This window comes from Macaca fascicularis, chromosome 1, assembly GCF_037993035.2.
Source record: "Macaca fascicularis isolate 582-1 chromosome 1, T2T-MFA8v1.1".
Lineage (NCBI taxonomy): Eukaryota > Metazoa > Chordata > Mammalia > Primates > Cercopithecidae > Macaca > Macaca fascicularis.
Genome location: NC_088375.1, coordinates 114049399 through 114066639, shown reverse-complemented (window position 1 = coordinate 114066639; position 17241 = coordinate 114049399). Strand labels below are relative to the sequence as shown.

The 17241-nt window shown below is 40.8% G+C and overlaps 2 protein-coding genes and 1 long non-coding RNA gene across 38 annotated transcripts in view; 1 reads left to right on the top strand and 2 right to left on the bottom strand.

The window, feature by feature from the left end:
• Nucleotides 1-4913, bottom strand: part of LOC135967992 (uncharacterized) — a 100305-nt gene extending 95392 nt beyond the window's left edge. Inside the window, exons 1-3 of one of the 3 annotated variants that reach the window (XR_012415954.1) lie at nucleotides 4110-4537; nucleotides 2909-3000; nucleotides 2575-2715 (exon numbers count right to left, since the gene is read on the bottom strand). This is a non-coding gene — a long non-coding RNA (uncharacterized lncRNA). Of the gene's footprint in view, nucleotides 1-2044; nucleotides 2716-2908; nucleotides 3001-4109 lie in introns of those variants that run through there. The other 2 variants (XR_012415956.1, XR_012415955.1) reach the window with 2 other exon arrangements.
• LOC102127036 (NBPF family member NBPF4) overlaps nucleotides 1-17241 on the bottom strand; it is a 635890-nt gene that overhangs the window by 505517 nt on the left and 113132 nt on the right.
• PDE4DIPP2 (myomegalin) overlaps nucleotides 1-17241 on the top strand; it is a 220654-nt gene that overhangs the window by 134846 nt on the left and 68567 nt on the right. For 27 of the 34 annotated variants that reach the window (XR_012415703.1, XR_012415747.1, XM_073997257.1 and 24 more), the window contains exons 9-12: nucleotides 13290-13421; nucleotides 14476-14595; nucleotides 14831-14923; nucleotides 15063-15275. Coding sequence is in view for 32 of the 34 variants with exons in the window: in XM_073997257.1 (XP_073853358.1) it covers nucleotides 13290-13421; nucleotides 14476-14595; nucleotides 14831-14923; nucleotides 15063-15275 (558 nt within the window). In the remaining 2 variants the exon portion in view is untranslated. Of the gene's footprint in view, nucleotides 1-4692; nucleotides 4842-5082; nucleotides 6593-13289; nucleotides 13422-14475; nucleotides 14596-14830; nucleotides 14924-15062; nucleotides 15276-17241 lie in introns of those variants that run through there. The other 7 variants (XM_045382515.2, XM_045382147.2, XM_045381815.2 and 4 more) reach the window with 2 other exon arrangements.

The window sequence follows — 17241 nt, the reverse complement described above, 5'->3', positions numbered from 1 at the left end:
AACACTACCACCCAGTTGCCACACAGGGGGTGCAAAAGTGACTATGGTGACTGCAACATTTAGAGGTCAAAACAGAGATAGTGCGAAAGACCCCACACCACAGTAATATTTATAAATCTTGTTCCAAATGCGGATACAGTTCTCTAAATTCAACATAGATTTTGTAAGTAGTTCTTCATTGATGTGCTTTTCTATCTGCAGAAGTTCTGATCTTTTGTCTCATACAGCTTAGGATAGTTCTCCTTCAGTGGTTTTCCAAGTATGGTTCCCAGATAGCAGCATCAACATGATCTGGGAACTTGTCAGGAATGCAAATTCTTGAGCCCCACCGCAGACCTTATTGTGTCAGGAACTCAAGGGGGTAGGTCCCAATAATTTATGTTAACAAGCCCTCCAGGTGATTCTGATGCATGCTTAAGTTTGAAAACTGCCGTTTAAATTCAACATATTTCATTGTAGATTAGGAAATTAAAAGCCAGATATAAGTGACTTAACCTAGGCCATAAAGCAAAGAAGTGCTTATAAATGTATTTATCCATCAATGTTCAGGGTGAACTGTTGATATATAAAATTAATAATTTGTTTAATCACAATATGAAGCTTATTCTCAAATTTTTTATGTGCCTTCACTAAGTTTTAGAAGTAATAATTTTATACTAAATCATTAAAGAAGCCCTAAGTCTCACCTTAACAACATGCCTTGCTTCAATCATAAGTGTTTGGTGCACACATGCATATAAAATATTATCCTAAGGTGGGGCGCAGTGGAACCCGGGAGGCAGAGGCAGAGGTTGCAGTAAGCCGAGATTGCGCCACTGCACTCCAGCCTGGATGACACAGTGAGGCTCCGTCTCAAAAAAAAAAAAAAAAAAAGCTCATATGGATAGGCTTAAGTTTTTAATTTGCAATTGGGTCTTTTACAGAATTTCTTCTGGGCTATATTTTATAGTATTTTCCTAATTTTCAAAACTGTTCTTAAAGTAGGGTGACTTTCCACCAAAGAAATCCCTCAAATTAAAATTTTTGGGGCAATACATAGTTTTAACTTATTTACTCCTTTTAATCTTTTTAATTGAAATATACTAATATGTATACAATCTACAGATCTAAGTGCCCCATTCAATGAGCTTCAACAACTCTACACACCTATGTTACCTTCATCCAAAACTAGATACAGAACAGCTTCATCACCTCAGAAGATTTCTTTGTGCCCCTTTTCAATCACTTCTCACCCTGTCTCTCACCGTTCAACCACTTCCTGACTTATATCACTATAGATCTGTTTTTTCTATAGTCTGTTGCTTAGACTTCAGATGAGATCAGATACATTCAGGGTAGTACGGCCGTAGACCTGTTGTCAGACTTCAAATAAATGGAATCACACAGGATGTACTCATTTGCATATGGCTTGTTTCACTTAAGATGTTTTTGAGGTGTATCCATGTTGCATGTATCTGAGTTCATTCTTTTTCATTGCTGGCTAGTACTGTATTGTATTGTATGAATACACTAAAATGTGTTTCATCTACCTTTTTTCTTAGTAACAATTATATTTTTTTCTTGTCACAAAAGCAGTTAAGTACTTACTGTAAGTTATGTAAAATATGTAATGTAAAAAATTATAGAAAATAAGGAAGAAAGAAAATAAATATCCATAATTCCACTCTCTAGACATAACCATTACTAATAACTTGTGGATCCCCTTTGAACTTTTGTTATTATATAAGTTATCTTCTTACATTATATATCATCATATTTAGTATAAAAATTCTTATTTTAGGTTCAAGTTTTACCACTTAGACCCTATATTAGTGTGTTAAATTGGCAGCCCTTATTTTAACTATAAAATATTTTCTAAATTAAATAAAATCTAAAATACCTGAATAAACATTCATTGTCCAAAATTCAAATGATACACAGTATATAGAATAAAAAGTAAATGTCCTTGCATAGCCCCACCACAGGTAACCAGTTCAACTGCAAACTCTTGACCACAAGATAATAATGATAAGGACCAAGAAGTGCAAAATTTATTATCACATAATTTTCCTAAGTTTTATTTTTAAATTTTTATTTTCTATATACCAGTGATCTTTTCGTTGGGAACACCTTATTTCATAATACCAAATGCTCATATAGGGACTAATTCTAGTACAACAGCTTATATCGACTTTGAGATACATTTTTGAACTATTTTCTCTGCAAGTGAACAGACTGCCATCTTCACATTTTCTGATTGCTGAGTGGTTTATTCCCATCTGTTTTTGGAAGTCTAGATATGTATAGTTTTCTCAGTATATTGATCTTTACTTATAGCAAACATATTCTTCAATGGCAATTTGCCTTTTCACCATTTGTATTGACCTGTATGACTACACCAAGCTATCTATATACTGTCATTAAAATTTGGAGACTATCAGTTAGATGCAAAATCCTTTTGAAGAACAGAGAATAACCCAAAGTATAATTCAGGGTTTGCTCTTGAAGAGCACTTTGTTTCATTCACATTTTCCTAATAGGAAAATGTGGCTTGCATTGACAGTAAAAAACAAGATCTGGATTACACTTAAGACTGGGTACGGCAAGGTAGTGTCCTGGCAGGCAGTCTGTCTTTCCATCAGTCAGGGTAAGTCCAGAAACTCTTTGCCTTTCTATAGATCACCATAGATTCCAAAGCACGTTGCTTAATTTCTTCCAACTTTGAAGCTCACATACCTAGAGGCAGGCAAAATGCAGCTGTAGTTTTACTGGAAACCCTTTTATATTCTTGGTTTTTGAGTCAGAATACACTCAGTAGATGAAATTACATATGCAAAATTCTACAGCCTATGATATTAGGCCATTCTTGCATTGCTATAAATACTTGAGACCAGGTAATGTATCAAGAAAAGAGGTTTAATTGGCTCACAGTTCTGCCGGCTTTATAGGAAGCATGGTGCTGGTATCTGCTTGGCTTCTGGGGAGGCTTGAGGAAGGTTACAATCATGGTGGAAGGTGAACCTGCAGCAAACAAGTCACGTGGCCAGAGCAGGAGCAAGATGGGGTGGTGGAGGCACCACACACTTTTAAATGACCAGATCTCAGAAAAACTCACTCACTATTGCAAGGGTAGCACAAACCCATAAGGGATCTGCCCCCCTGACCCAAACACCTCCCACCAGGCCCCACCTCCAACACTGGGGATTACAATTCAACATGAGATTTGGTGGGGCCATATATTCAAATCATATCGCCTACTAAGCCCAAAGCTCTAAGTACTGTCTTTCTCTCTTACAATAGAGCTACAAGATTTTGCTTTGGTGATTAAGAGAACAATACAATCTTATGTAGGCAGAGCCCCATAATGTTTTAAAGTGACTTAAAATATTCCAATTCATATTAAAATAATAATAGCCATTATTTAATGAGCTAAACATGGTTAAAGCATTTCCTCAAAATTATCTCATTTGGTCTTCAATATGAAGTTTGGGGGGCTTATTATGAACTCTCATAGATGGCATTTGGATGTCTTCAGGTTTAGGAGGATGGGCTCTGTCCTGGGGACGAGGTTCAGAAAAACTTAGACGTTGCTGGCCTTAGCTTACAAGGTCAAGTTAGTAAAAAAAAAAAAAAAAAAAAAAAAAAATTTAACATGATTAGAACTGAGAAATGGCCTGCTCTAGGGGACTGCAAGTGATTGCTGCGGTTGTTCCTCTTGTTCCGTGTCTGAATGCCTCTCAAGTCAGGAAGAGAATTCTTTATTAAAAATGGCCGGAGGGCGCGGTGGCTTAAGCCTGTAATCCCAGCACTTTGGGAGGCCCAGGCGGGCGGATCAGGAGCTCAGAAGATCAAGACCATCCTAGCTAACACGGTGAAACCCCGTCTCTACTAAAAAAATATGAAAAATTAGCCGGGCGTGGTGGCGGGCGCCTGTAGTCCCAGCTGCTCGGGAGGCTGAGGCAGGAGAATGGCGTGAGCCCGGGAGGCGAAGGTTGCAGTGAGCCGAGATCGCGCCACTGCACTCAAAAAAAAAAATGGCCGGAGGTACCTGCATCCCACCTAGTCAGGGCTCTAGCTTCCCTCCTCTTTGTGTGCAATCCAAGTTTTAGACCCAAGGGTGGAGGACCTACCACTGTACAGTGCTGAGTAAGACAGGGTTCTCACCGAAGTCAGCGAAGTTCCCAGTCCTTTCTGGCGCGAGCTGCATTCCCAGACACTCCAGCTCTTGCCGAAAGGAGCTCCGTCTTTTGCGCTAGTGTTTGTCTACCCTCCCCTGCCCTAAAATAATGAATGCCCTCTACCTGAGGGAGAGACTTCAGTGGCGGTAATCTACTCGCGGCTGGCTGCATCCTTGAAAAAGCACATTTCCCTTCTACTATCTTCAAGATCTTGGTTAACCAGATTCACATTGTATTTGCAGGACGCTTTCTCAGGTGACTGCTCAGTGCTCTTTTTTACCGAAAGTAGGGCAAAGTCCCCCAAGGGTGCTAACCCTCCCCCACCCACATCAAGGAAGAAACAGTCCTCTACTCTTTTCTGGACATTCCGGTTCAGAGTCGAGGTAAGGGTTGCATGGCCCCGCCCCACCCGCCCCTCCGTTACCAAGCCTTCCCCCGCCCGCCTCGCAGTCTCAGGGCCTTAGAACCCAGGCGGGGCGAGGCCGGGAGAGGTGGGGCTGCTGGCTGGAGGCGGCGGCGGCGCGCAGCGGTACCTAGCGGCGCTGCCCGGCTGGCAGCCGGAGGACGTGGCACTGTCCGAGGATCCAGGGGGAGGGGATTCGGCCTTCTCCTCCCCGCGAGGAGGAGCCTCGGGACATCCTGCAGAGGCGGGAGGATCCTTGAGGGCACTGGTGCGCCTTTCAGGTGAGCTCTTAGCAGATAAAAGCGGCTGGCTGTGGTCCGCGCCAGTAGTGCTTTCTGCTCTGCACTCCCAGTGAGCCAGGTGCGCAACCGGAGTGGGGGCGAGGGGCGTGCTGGCCACCCCGCATGCGCAGAGCCGGGAGCCCGCTGACCGGACTACAGCTCCCAGAGGAGCCTTGTGGAAGCCGCAGACGTGGAGCCGCTGGCGCCATCTTGAAATCTGATCCTCAATCCCCGAGCCTTTGAGTCTGCGCGGCGGGCCGCTGCTGCTCCGGGAGCCCAGTCTGTTAAAAGGGTAGGACGTTGAGGACGCGGCGGCTGGCGGGAGAGACAGCTGGGGAGAGACATGGCAGGGTCGGAGCGCGGCCTGCGCCTCTGTCACTCAGCATCCTCTTAGACGTTTCCACGCCCGCCCCCTGCCCAAGGGGCGGGGCTGACGGCTGTGGTACCCGGAGCCGGCGCACGGGGTAGGGGTGCACCCCTGCAGAGTGAGGACCCCACTGGGCTGTGCCATGCTGACTGGAGACCACTGAGGCGGGAGACAGAGCGCGGCGAAGAGCCATTGAGTGGTCATCCAGTAGCCGCCGCCGCCGCCGCCTCAGGAAGCTTGGCACCCGCTAGGAGGGAAGATGAAGGAGATTTGCAGGATCTGTGCCCGAGAGCTGTGTGGAAACCAGCGGCGCTGGATCTTCCACACAGCGTCCAAGCTGAACCTCCAGGTTCTGCTTTCGCACGTCCTGGGCAAGGATGTCCCCCGCGATGGCAAAGCCGAGTTCGCTTGCAGCAAGTGTGCTTTCATGCTTGATCGAATCTATCGATTCGACACGGTTATTGCCCGGATCGAAGCTCTTTCTATTGAGCGCTTGCAAAAGCTGCTACTGGAGAAAGATCGCCTCAAGTTCTGCATTGCCAGTATGTATCGGAAGAATAACGATGACTCTGGCCCGGAGGTCAAGGCGGGGAATGGGACGGTTGACATGTCTGTCTTACCTGATGCGAGATACTCTGCACTGCTCCAGGAGGACTTCGCCTATTCAGGGTTTGAGTGCTGGGTGGAGAATGAGGATCAGATCCAGGAGCCACACAGTTGCCATGGTTCGGAAGGCCCTGGAAACCGACCCAGGAGATGCCGTGGTTGTGCAGCTTTGCGGGTTGCTGATTCTGACTATGAAGCCATTTGTAAGGTACCTCGAAAGGTGGCCAGAAGTATCTCCTGTGGCCCTTCTAGCAGGTGGTCGACCAGCATTTGCACTGAAGAACCAGCGTTGTCTGAGGTTGGGCCACCCGACTTAGCAAGCACAAAGGTACCCCCAGATGGAGAAAGCATGGAGGAAGAGACGCCGGGTTCCTCTGTGGAATCTTTGGATGCAAGCGTCCACGCTAGCCCTCCACAACAGAAAGATGAGGAGACTGAGAGAAGTGCAAAGGAACTTGGAAAGTGTGACTGTTGTTCAGATGATCAGGCTCCGCCGCATGGGTGTAATCACAAGCTGGAGTTAGCTCTTAGCATGATTAAAGGTCTTGATTATAAGCCCATCCAGAGCCCCCGAGGGAGCAGGCTTCCGATTCCAGTGAAATCCAGCCCACCTGGAGCCAAGCCTGGCCATAGCATGACAGATGGAGTTAGTTCCGGGTTCCTTAACAGGTCTTTGAAACCCCTTTACAAGACACCTGTGAGTTACCCCTTGGAGCTTTCAGACCTGCAGGAGCTGTGGGATGATCTCTGTGAAGATTATTTGCCGCTCCGGGTCCAGGTATACAAAACGGCTACACAGTGCCTTTCTGATTATAGCTAGCTGGCCTCTGGCTTCACATGATTTCGGTCTAGGTGGAGGTTAGTAATATTCTAGACTTGAGAAAATTAGTCATGAGCCCATTTTTGCTGCACCTTTTCTGTGTCTCATTTAGTAAACGTGATTCGTACTCAGATAATTTGCTTTTCACAGTCTTTGTAAAATCTGTTGGCCTTCCCATTATCAAAATTGTATACCTTTTAAAACAAAAAGGTAAAGATTCCCACTTCACTTTTATCCTGTAAAAAGAAGACATTTAATCTCATTTCTGGCACTAGAACTTTTCCTCTTATCTCCTTTTCTTTCTTTTTTTTTTTTTTTTTTTTTTAACAACTTTTAAAATTTGTTCTTGTTTTCAGATTTATAGACGTTTCCTCCCAATGGCTTTCTGTAAGGCAGTTAGTTCTCTAGTTAGTTCTTCCCAGAGCATTGAAGCTTTCATCCGCAAAATGCCTGTAAATGATTAGAGCATAAGGTAAAAGGTTTGGGGGAAACCTATTAATCCACCAGTAAAGTATTATAACATCTGGACAATATTTATTATAATGAATAGTTCATTTGAGGATTAGTGATGACTCATTCATAAAAGAGACAGGAATTCAAGTATTCAAGTACAGTATTGTCACTCAAAACGTTAAGGCATAAACTGTTCACAGCCAGAACTCTGCTGAGTTCTACTGGAAGATATTTGATATTAAGAAAGGATTAACCCATTATTGGATCAGAGGAGAGTTTCATTCATTATAGTCTTGAATTCTTAATGACTAGAGGATGGCAGTTGCTTAATTTGAACCATTCATGTCTGCCCAATTGATTCTATACCAACCTTTTAAATTCAGCTATGGTAGTTTGTTTCTATAGCAACAGTAAATGCTAGGTTCAGTTAACTTTGTGAAACATACTGGCATGTTCCACTTGATACAACTTATTTAGCGATACTGTCACAAAGGTAGATGTGATCTAGAAGGCATTTTTAGAAAGCCTGCTACTGGTCAACATCATTCCAGAAATTTAGAGCTTGATAAGTAACATTGTTGATGGTCACATGAAACTTTTGGAAAGTAGTTCTGTGGTATGTATACTTTCTTTCACCATAAGAACCTAAGCAGAAAACAGGAGAAAAGTTTTTAAATTTACACAAAATTATGAGTAGCAGCATAGATGAGAAACAGCAGAGATGAAAGTGTCATGAAAGGTAAAAAGTCAGTGCGTTTTCATTTGTATAAAATGTATGTACTTCTTTTCTTTTGCTTTTCCTTTCAGTGGAGCCTCAGCTGAATTTGGGCTTTACAGTATTTCTGGACCAGACATAGGTGTTACAAATTAAACATGGTGTTTTCTTATTAGGGTCTAAAATTAGTTGGGCCAGGATGAATGGGAAATAAACTCGTCTCCCCAACCCGCCACCAAGTATGGCCAATATTGTAGAACATTACATAAAGACTGAGAAAATAACAGCCAAAACAAGGTCTTTTTTCTCCATATTTAAATAAAATACTCTATTTTGGTGACCGGATTTTGGAGTTGAGAAGAATTTTAAAGATCATCTTCAGGCAGTCCCTCAATTTGGAGATATGGAAAGAAAGTTCATTCTTTAACTAACTTAGCCCATGCAGAGACAAAGGTTTCTGACCATTCTCAGGCAAGACACTAATTCTATACATTAAACCCCATTGTCTGAAGTATATAAATTTAAGTAAGTACTTTTTTAAAACCAGGAGCCCTCTTTCTCTAACCTAAGGATGCTTGGGGGATTTTTTAGAGATTACGTGAAAAAAATTGTCATCTGAATGAACATATATAAACTATGGTAACTGTATCTTTAGGTCAAGTCCCTTTACTTCACTAAATTTGGACATTAGAGCTTTAAAATAGTAGCATATGACCTTTCTGCTGTGACCTAACTTACATTCTTACATTGTTTACTGTTTCTAGAAAAACAAAAATTGGGAGGGAGAAAATGTCATTCAGTTTCAAGAAATGTGGCATTTAATTATTATACCATTTTCTCTAATAATTTGAGATGTCAGGGAAAATAGATGAATTGGGCCCAACCTGTTTGTAAATAAAATGGGCAGCATATCTATTGTTTAAATCCGGTTACTTTTAAGCTCCTTAAGAGCCTTATGACAAAACCAGTGCTAGATAGGACAATGGCAGACTGGTTTTTGTCTATTTCTCTGAACAAATGTGGAAAGAATAGAAACAATGTAATTTTTTTTTTTGGTAGTTCTCCTTTTAGCTTGTGAAAACACGAAACCATGAAAGAAAAAAATGTTTCCTTTAGTTCAGTTCTGCCACAAATATGGAGAAAACCTTTTATCTTAAACAGCAAGATTTTCTGTAAGGTCATTTGGATTCCTTTGTTTAATCTTCCACTTACCATACTGTATGCACTATTAAATATTGACATCAGAATTCCTCCTGATTGCTTTTCATCTTTCTTTTTTTCTTTCCTTCTTTCCCTCTTTTTCTTTGTTCCTTTCTTATTTATTAAAGAAAACTAACAGTGTAGTTCTGCTTACTGATATTCTGATATTACACAAAGTAATTTATTTCCCTTCTACAGAATTTATGTATGACAACCTAAAGCTATTCAGATAGCTAAAGAAAGGTTTGAAGCCTTATTCTAGCTGGTAATTCCCTTCTTTATTGTCTGGCCCTGAACTAGAAAAGCTATGATGGGAGGGGTGTGGTCCCTTAGTAAACAGCAATGAGCTCTGGCCCATGTGCAATTTCCCTTTCTATCTAAAGTCAAAGAACAGGAGATCTTTGCTTTAAACCTTGCAATGCCAAGGTCTGCTCCTTTGTGACTATGGTAAATTTATCGCACTCATATTTTAGTTATAGGAAGTGGATCAGGCCCTTTGGAAGATGTTGGCATTAGATGCTGGTAAAAGATTAGGCCTTTAATTTGATGGTAGTCGATGATTCTTGTCTGTCTCCTAGTATTAACAATAGGATTGACAATTATAGCAGTTTGAGATCTATAACTCACTACTGTGAGGACTAGAAAGTGCCAAGAAAAAATGCTATCAACACAAAAGGTCTAAACACTGCCCTTAGCCTAAAAGTCTCATATTATGCAACACTAGACCTGGAAGCAGTTCTCTTTTCTGATACTGGAAAGCCTTTGTCCTAATTCTGAGTGAAAAGTGACTTAATTTAAAATATATTAACATTTCCACATGATTTTAGTACCTGAGTGTCTAGAGAGTAACACTGATTCTACCAAATCAGGTATTACTTATTTCATGGGCTACACTATCATTGTAGGAGTGACTGTTTTATGTACTTGATACTTCACAAGAATTCATTAAGTTGTTGGCTTAGTGGTACTTGCTAAGTGCTCTTTCGGCAACTGTTATCTGCAAGGACATTTTTCTGAGATGTAAAATAGTAAATTATTACAAATAAAGAAGAAACAAATATCTTCCAACTTTTAGGTGAGTACATTATTTATAGAAAAAGAGGTTTCTTATGATTATTCATGTCAAGATTGATTCATGTGAGATTCAGATTCATGTATTTTCGTGTGGCATTCTTTGGCTTTAAAGTTGCTTTTTGAATATATGTTACATACAGTCGTATTTCTAAGAGAGCCACTGAAGGCCCGTTTTCGTTTGTTTTTATTGTTCTTATTCATTCATTAAACAAAAACTTTTGATCTCTGCAGTATTCCCAGCATTATGGTAGGCAATGGGTTTATAGAAATGAGAGATACATTCCCAACCTGAGTGGGAATCCAGTTCAGTTTAATTGGATCTTTTTCCTGATTTCCCAGGAAACCTTGGACTAATTACTTCTCTAAGTTTCCATTTCCTTGTATGTAAAATAGGATCGGATCAGATGGTTAGTTTATAAAGTTTCTAAGATTGTTTGGTTTTAAGTAAATAAATATGATCACCTTCTTTGCCATGTTAAACTTGAAGCTCTTTTCTTTAATTCTGCCTGTTGTAGTTTGAATTTCAAAATATCTTACTGTAGATGTTATTGTTGTTTTACACTGAAGAAGTAAGAAGCCAAATTTTCTAAAGGTGGTTTTATCATTAAGTAAATGGTAAATTTATTTATTAGTTAGAATCGTTGTCAATATCTATTAATGCGGTTACTTTGCCCATGGTGTGACATAGTTCATGTTGCCTCAGGTGAAGGCTTCCTGTTATACCCCCAACAACAAATATCTCAAATAATTTTTCCAGAAGTCGTTATCCTTGCTGCTTTTTTCCCTCTCCCTCTATCCAGTCCACCAGCAAGTCCTGTTAGGTATACTTTCAAAACATATCCATATCTATCCATTTATTTCCCCCTCCCTTACTAAGCACCAGAACCCAAGCTACTATAGTCTTTCACCTGCACTACCGCAGCAGCCTCCCGCCTGGTCTCTCTGCTTCTATTGGTGCTCCCCAATAATTCATTCACCACAGCGTGATCTTTTCAAAACTTATGTGTGATTACCTGTTAAAGAACTGCGGTCTATTCTCATTTCAGTTAAAACAAAATCCAGTTCATTAACCCCGTTGTCTGAAGCTGGATGTGACCTGGTGCCTGCCTGCCTCTCCACCTCATTGAGTGTCCCTATCCCCTTTGCCCACTATGCTCTAGCCCTGGGCTATCCAGTAAGCTAGCCACTAGTCTCAGGAGCTGTTGAACCCTTGAAATGTGGCTAGTCCAAATTGAGATGGGCTGTGAGTATAAAATATGCCTTGAATTTCAGACTTAGGAAAAATCATGTAAAGTGTCTCAATAATTTTATATTGTTTACATGTTTATGATAACATTTGGATATTTTGGGTAAAAATATTTTGTTAAAACTAAGTTTCCCTATTTATTTTGTACTTAGTTCATTGAAGCTACTAGAAAATTAAAAATTACATACAGGACTCACATTATATTTCTGTTAGAGAGTGCTATTCTAGCCACAGAGGCCTTTCTCTTTTCCAGGCTCATATTCCATTAGCTGTTCTTTCTGCCTGGATTGTTGTGCCTATCTTTGCAGGACTGATTCTTTTTCTTTCAGATCTCTACTTAATGCTGCCTCATAAAGACCTTTCTCTGATCAAGCAATTTAGAGTAATTTAACCACCCACTCTGTATTATGCTTTCCTATTTTGCCACGTAGGGCTTGTCCATAATATTTTTTGCATTTCCTTGTTTGTTTATCATGTACTCCCCCCTCCAACCCCTGCAAAATATAAGTTTCAAGAGCACAGGGACTTTGTCTTGCATGATATATCTTCAGGACAGTGCCTAGCACATAGTTAGTGTGCAACAGATACATGTTATGTCAGCATTGCATTCCTCATAGTGCCTCACATGGTGCTTTGCTTATTATAGCATTTAGTAGGTGTTAGAAAAGTTGATAAATAGCACTGGAGGAATAGAAAAGATTTTTCTTCTGAAATCTTTATGTTTCCAGTCGGTTGCTAGCAGGAAGGGATTTAAGGTAAGCTGTAACTCCACTGCCTTGAAGGTGGTAATCAAGTCTGAAAATGTGAGCAAAAGAAAGAATGAATAGCAGTTGTCTTTTTTCCCTTAATGAATTTATATTCCTAATTGGAATGGAAGAGGGTATGGAGGCGGGAAGATTAAATGTAATTGCCGCAGTAAATTTGTAAAGTTTTATTTTAACATCCTTAGCTTGTAATGATTACTAAGAATGGTTCAATAAGTTTATCTTATTGTCCCATATACAAATTGTCACATATGTAAATCATACTTTTTTTCTCCTGAATCTTTTAAGTGAATCGATATTCCTATAAAATATGTCTCCTTCCCAGTTCACTATGGATTATTTATCTGGGCTTATGCTATAAATCTGCCTTTAAGTAGGCATATCTATTTTAAATTTAGTTTATTCTCTTTTTATTTTGAAATAATTTCAAATGTACAGAGACGTTGTAAGAGAAATACCAAGAACTCCCATATATCCCTTACCCAGATTTACCAGTTGCGAATATTTTGTCACATTTGCTTTATAAACTCTCCCACTCTCTGTATTTGCACAGTATTTTTTTAAAATTCTTGAACCATTTGAGAATTAGTTGTAGATAGTATACTCCTTTACCCTAAATACTTCAGCATTATTTCCTAAGGACAAGGACATCTCTTATATAATTACAGTACAATTATCAAATTTAGAAAATTAGACATTGATAAAATACTGTTATCTAATATATAGTCCATATCAAAATCTGCCAATTTTTTCCAATCATGTGAAACAAGCATGTTGTAAGAAAGGTAGCTGAAATGTAACTTCTCTCAGGAGTAGTATAAGTTTGATGAGTATGCCTTTTCAACTCCTTGATTAAAAATAGAATAAAGCAAATATTTGGTCATTGTGATCATCTCCTTTATGACATCCTCCCCTTCTCATTGAACTCTGAATTACTTGCTTTCAGTGAATAAACATGTAGTGTTTGTGTGAATTGGTAGGGAAAAGTGGAAAGGGAAGCTGGGAAGCATAGTACAAATGGGGGTGAATCAGTGTTCTTAATAAGGAACAGGCCTGTCTTTAGGAATTCATACTGATAATTTATGCAACAAATCTGATTCTCTAAATCTCTGGCAAAAGATGCAACAGATATTTTTGAAGATAGAAATAAAATTTTGTTGGCCGTGTTTAACTCACCTTACTTGTTTTGCTGTTTCTTCCTAGCCCGTGACTGAAGAGTTACTCAAACAACAAAAGCTGAATTCACATGAGACCACTATAACTCAGCAGTCTGTATCTGATTCCCACTTGGCAGAACTCCAGGAAAAAATCCAGCAAACAGAGGCCACCAACAAGGTATGATTAGTACTATCCCCTAGGAGATGACAGGGTTTTCCTGAGGATGTGACTGGCTCTAGCCTGAGTCTGTCAACCTGTGTAGGACTTGGGAGATGGATACTGTGTACTCCTTGTGCTCTAGGGAATATTTCATGTAAAAGTGTAGTTCTTCCCTTTATTCTTATCAAGATTTTAGCTTGTTCTGTACAGATCATAATTTCTGGTGCTTTTCAGGTGTGTAATTAAAACTTGCATGCAGGCCAGTGCAGTGACTCACGCCTGTAATACCAGTGCTTTGGGAGGCCAAAGCAGGTGGATCACAAGATTGGGAGTTCGAGACCCGCCTGGCCAACATGGTGAAACCCTGTCTCTACTAAAAAATACAAAAAATTAGCCAGGCGTTGTGGCAGACGCCTGTAATCCCAGCTACTTGGGAGGCTGAAGCAGGAGAATCACTTGAACCCAGGAGGTGGAGGTTGCAGTGAGCCACGGCCATGCCACTGCACTCGGGCCTGGGCAACAGAGAGAGACTCTGTCTCAAAAAAAAAAAAACTTACATGCAATCTTTCACTGTAAAAGGCACTGAGATAGGAGGTCTGTGTTTTTTATTTTAGCTTAACTTGTTACTACTTTCTAGCCCATGAATTTTAATGTCTGGCTTAGAAGAAAATTGCTACAATTTGGGATGCTGAACTTGTGGCCTCCGTGCCCCTATAGTGCCCTCTCCTATGCTAGGTAGCAGAAGTTCTTTGGTCCTTGTATAAGGGATCCATACTAGGAACCACTTGCCTACTTGGTCCATGTGGACAAGTTCCTAGTATGGCTGCCATCATAGAGAGATCACAGTGCATGAAGATTGAGACAATTTAGTACTGAAGGAAGTATTTCATTTCTCTTGCTACTATTCGTTGCTGGTTGACTTACCACTTTAATGGTTACTATATGTGGGAAAAATAACAAGGTAATATCCCCTAAGAAATTCTTTAAATCCAAGATTTGAGGAAAGGCTTTATTCATTTGAGACTAAAAGACATCACTGACCTAAAAAACTGTTTTTCTTTGCTGAATTCAGATTCTTCAAGAGAAACTTAATGAAATGAGCTATGAACTAAAGTGTGCTCAGGAGTCGTCTCAAAAGCAAGATGGTACAATTCAGAACCTCAAGGAAACTCTGAAGAGCAGGGAAAGTGAGGTAAAATACTTAGCTATCAAGGACCTCTGTGGAAACAATTGGTCCCTTCAAAGTAGACAAGTATTTTATATTTTGTCAAAATGAATATTGTCAGACTTATCTTAGCCTGGAGATATTGTAGCTTAACCTCGATTGATATTTTGGAATAGTCACATTACTAAAATCTGTATAGGTGAGATAATGGAATTTATAATTGGTTTACTAACATGTTTGATATTCCCTCTCTCATTTTCAGACTGAGGAGTTGTACCAGGTGATTGAAGGACAAAATGACACAATGGCAAAGCTTCGAGAAATGCTGCACCAAAGCCAGCTTGGACAACTTCACGTATGTGAGGGTCACATAGGACAGGAGACACTTCAGTTGGGGATGTGCCATTTTGGTTGCAGTCTTGACTTTATTTTCAGTCTTCGTGGGAGCTCAGTGCTTGCCCTCCTTGTGATTGTGATTTCTACTCTCTTTTCAGAGCTCAGAGGGTACTTCCCCAGCTCAGCAACAGGTGGCTCTGCTTGATCTTCAGAGTGCTTTATTCTGCAGCCAGCTGGAAATACAGAAGCTCCAGAGGGTGGTACGACAGAAAGAGCGCCAACTGGCTGACGCCAAACAATGTGTGCAGTTTGTAGAGGCTGCGGCACACGAGAGTGAACAGCAGAAAGAGGCTTCTTGGAAACATAACCAGGTAAATCATTAACTATTTTATTGCCCTAAATGCTGATTTTGCCCTGATAATAACTTTTTAGCAGGATAGTTTGTGTTGAACCCTTGAATCAGTTGCATAATCTAAGTATTTCAGTTCGACACTTGCTGCCCTTGTACCATATGCTAGTTAGAGTAGTCCCCCTTTATCCACAGTTTCACCTTCCATGGTTTCAGTTATCTGGGGTCAACCACAGACAAAAAGCATTAAGATATTTCAAGAGAGACCACATTCACATAACTTTTTTTTTTGAGACAGAATCTCACTCTGTCTCCCAGGCTGGAGTGCAGTGATGTGATCTCTGCTCACTGCAAGCTCCGCCTCCTGGGTTCATGCCGTTCTCCCACTTCAGCCTCCCGAGTAGCTGGGACTACAGGCGCCCGCCACCACGCCCGGCTAATTTTGTTTTTGTATTTTTAGTAGAGACGGGTTTTCATCATGTTAGTCAGGATGGTCTCGATCTCCTGACCTCGTGATCTGCCTGCCTTGGCCTCCCTTACGTAACTTTTGTTACAGCATGTTGTTGTAATTCTTCTATTTTATTGTTATTCTTAATCTGTTAGTATGTCTAATTTGTAAGTAAACCTTTATCATAGTTATCTATGTACAGGAAAAAACAGTTATACACAGGCTTCAGTGCTATCTGGTTTCCGGCATCCACTGGGCGTCCTAGAATGTATCCCCTCTGGGTTGAGGGGTGATCACCATATTGAGTTGTGCCCTGGAAATACAAGGATGAATAGCACAGGCTCCTTTCATTTAAGTTACTTATAGTTCAGTAAGAGAGACAGTCGCATAAGCTGAGTTTCAGAGTGGTAAATTCTGAAGGGGATGTATATATGGAGTCCTACAGGAATATCTAGGAAAGGAGTCAAGGAAAAGGAATCAAGGAAAGCTTCATGAAGGAGGAGACATCTGAGGTTATTCTTGAAGGATGGTTAAAACCAGTCAGAAAAGTGGGGAAGAATCACTAAGGTCAGAGGAATGACATGCATAATAATCAGCCCTGTCTTTTATTTTTTATTTTTGAATAATAAAATATACAATTATTTTCTTTCTTTTTTTCTTTTTTTGAGACAGAGTCTCACTCTGTCACCGAGGCTGGAGTGCAGTGGTACTATCTTGGCTCACTGCAAGCTCCACCTCCCGGGTTCACGCCATTCTCCTGCCTCCGCCTTCTGAGTAGCTGGGACTACAGCCACCTGCCACCACACCCAGCTAATTTTTTTTTGAATTTTTAGTAGAGATGGGATTTCACCATGTTAGCCAGGATGGTCATGATCTCCTGACCTTGTGATCCACCTGCCTCGGCTTCCCAAAGTGTTGGGATTACAGGCGTGACCCACCATGCCCGGCCATTTTTTTTTTTTTTTGAGACGGAGTTTCACTCTTGTTGCCCAAGCTGGAGTGCAATGGTGCAATCTTGGCTCACCACAACCTCCACCTCCCGGGTTCAAGTGATTCTCTTGCCTCAGCCTCCCAGTAGCTGGGATTACAGGTATGCACCACCATGCCTGGCTAATTTTATATTTTTAATAGAGACAGGGTTTCTCCATGTTGGTCAGGCTGGTCTCAAACTCCCAACCTCAGGTGATCTGCCCACCTTGGCCTCCCAAAGTGCTGAGATTACAGGCATGAGCCACCACGCTGGGCCAAAATGCACAATTCTTAAATGGTTCCTTTATCTTGTTAGCTTAGAGCGTATATGTTTAAGATTTAAAAGATTTTTTTTTCGTGGTCTCTTTTCTTAAGCTCTTTAACACTCAGGTTTAAAAGTGTAATTTTTGAAGGATCTCCCTGGTTTAGTGGTTTGGAGATTAAATATTAGCCCTGAATTTCCTTTTGAAATATTAAAATTTCGGCTGGGCACAGTGGCTCACACCTGTAATCCCAGTACTTTGGGAGGCCGAGGCCAGTGGATCATGAGGTCAGGAGTTCAAGACCAGCC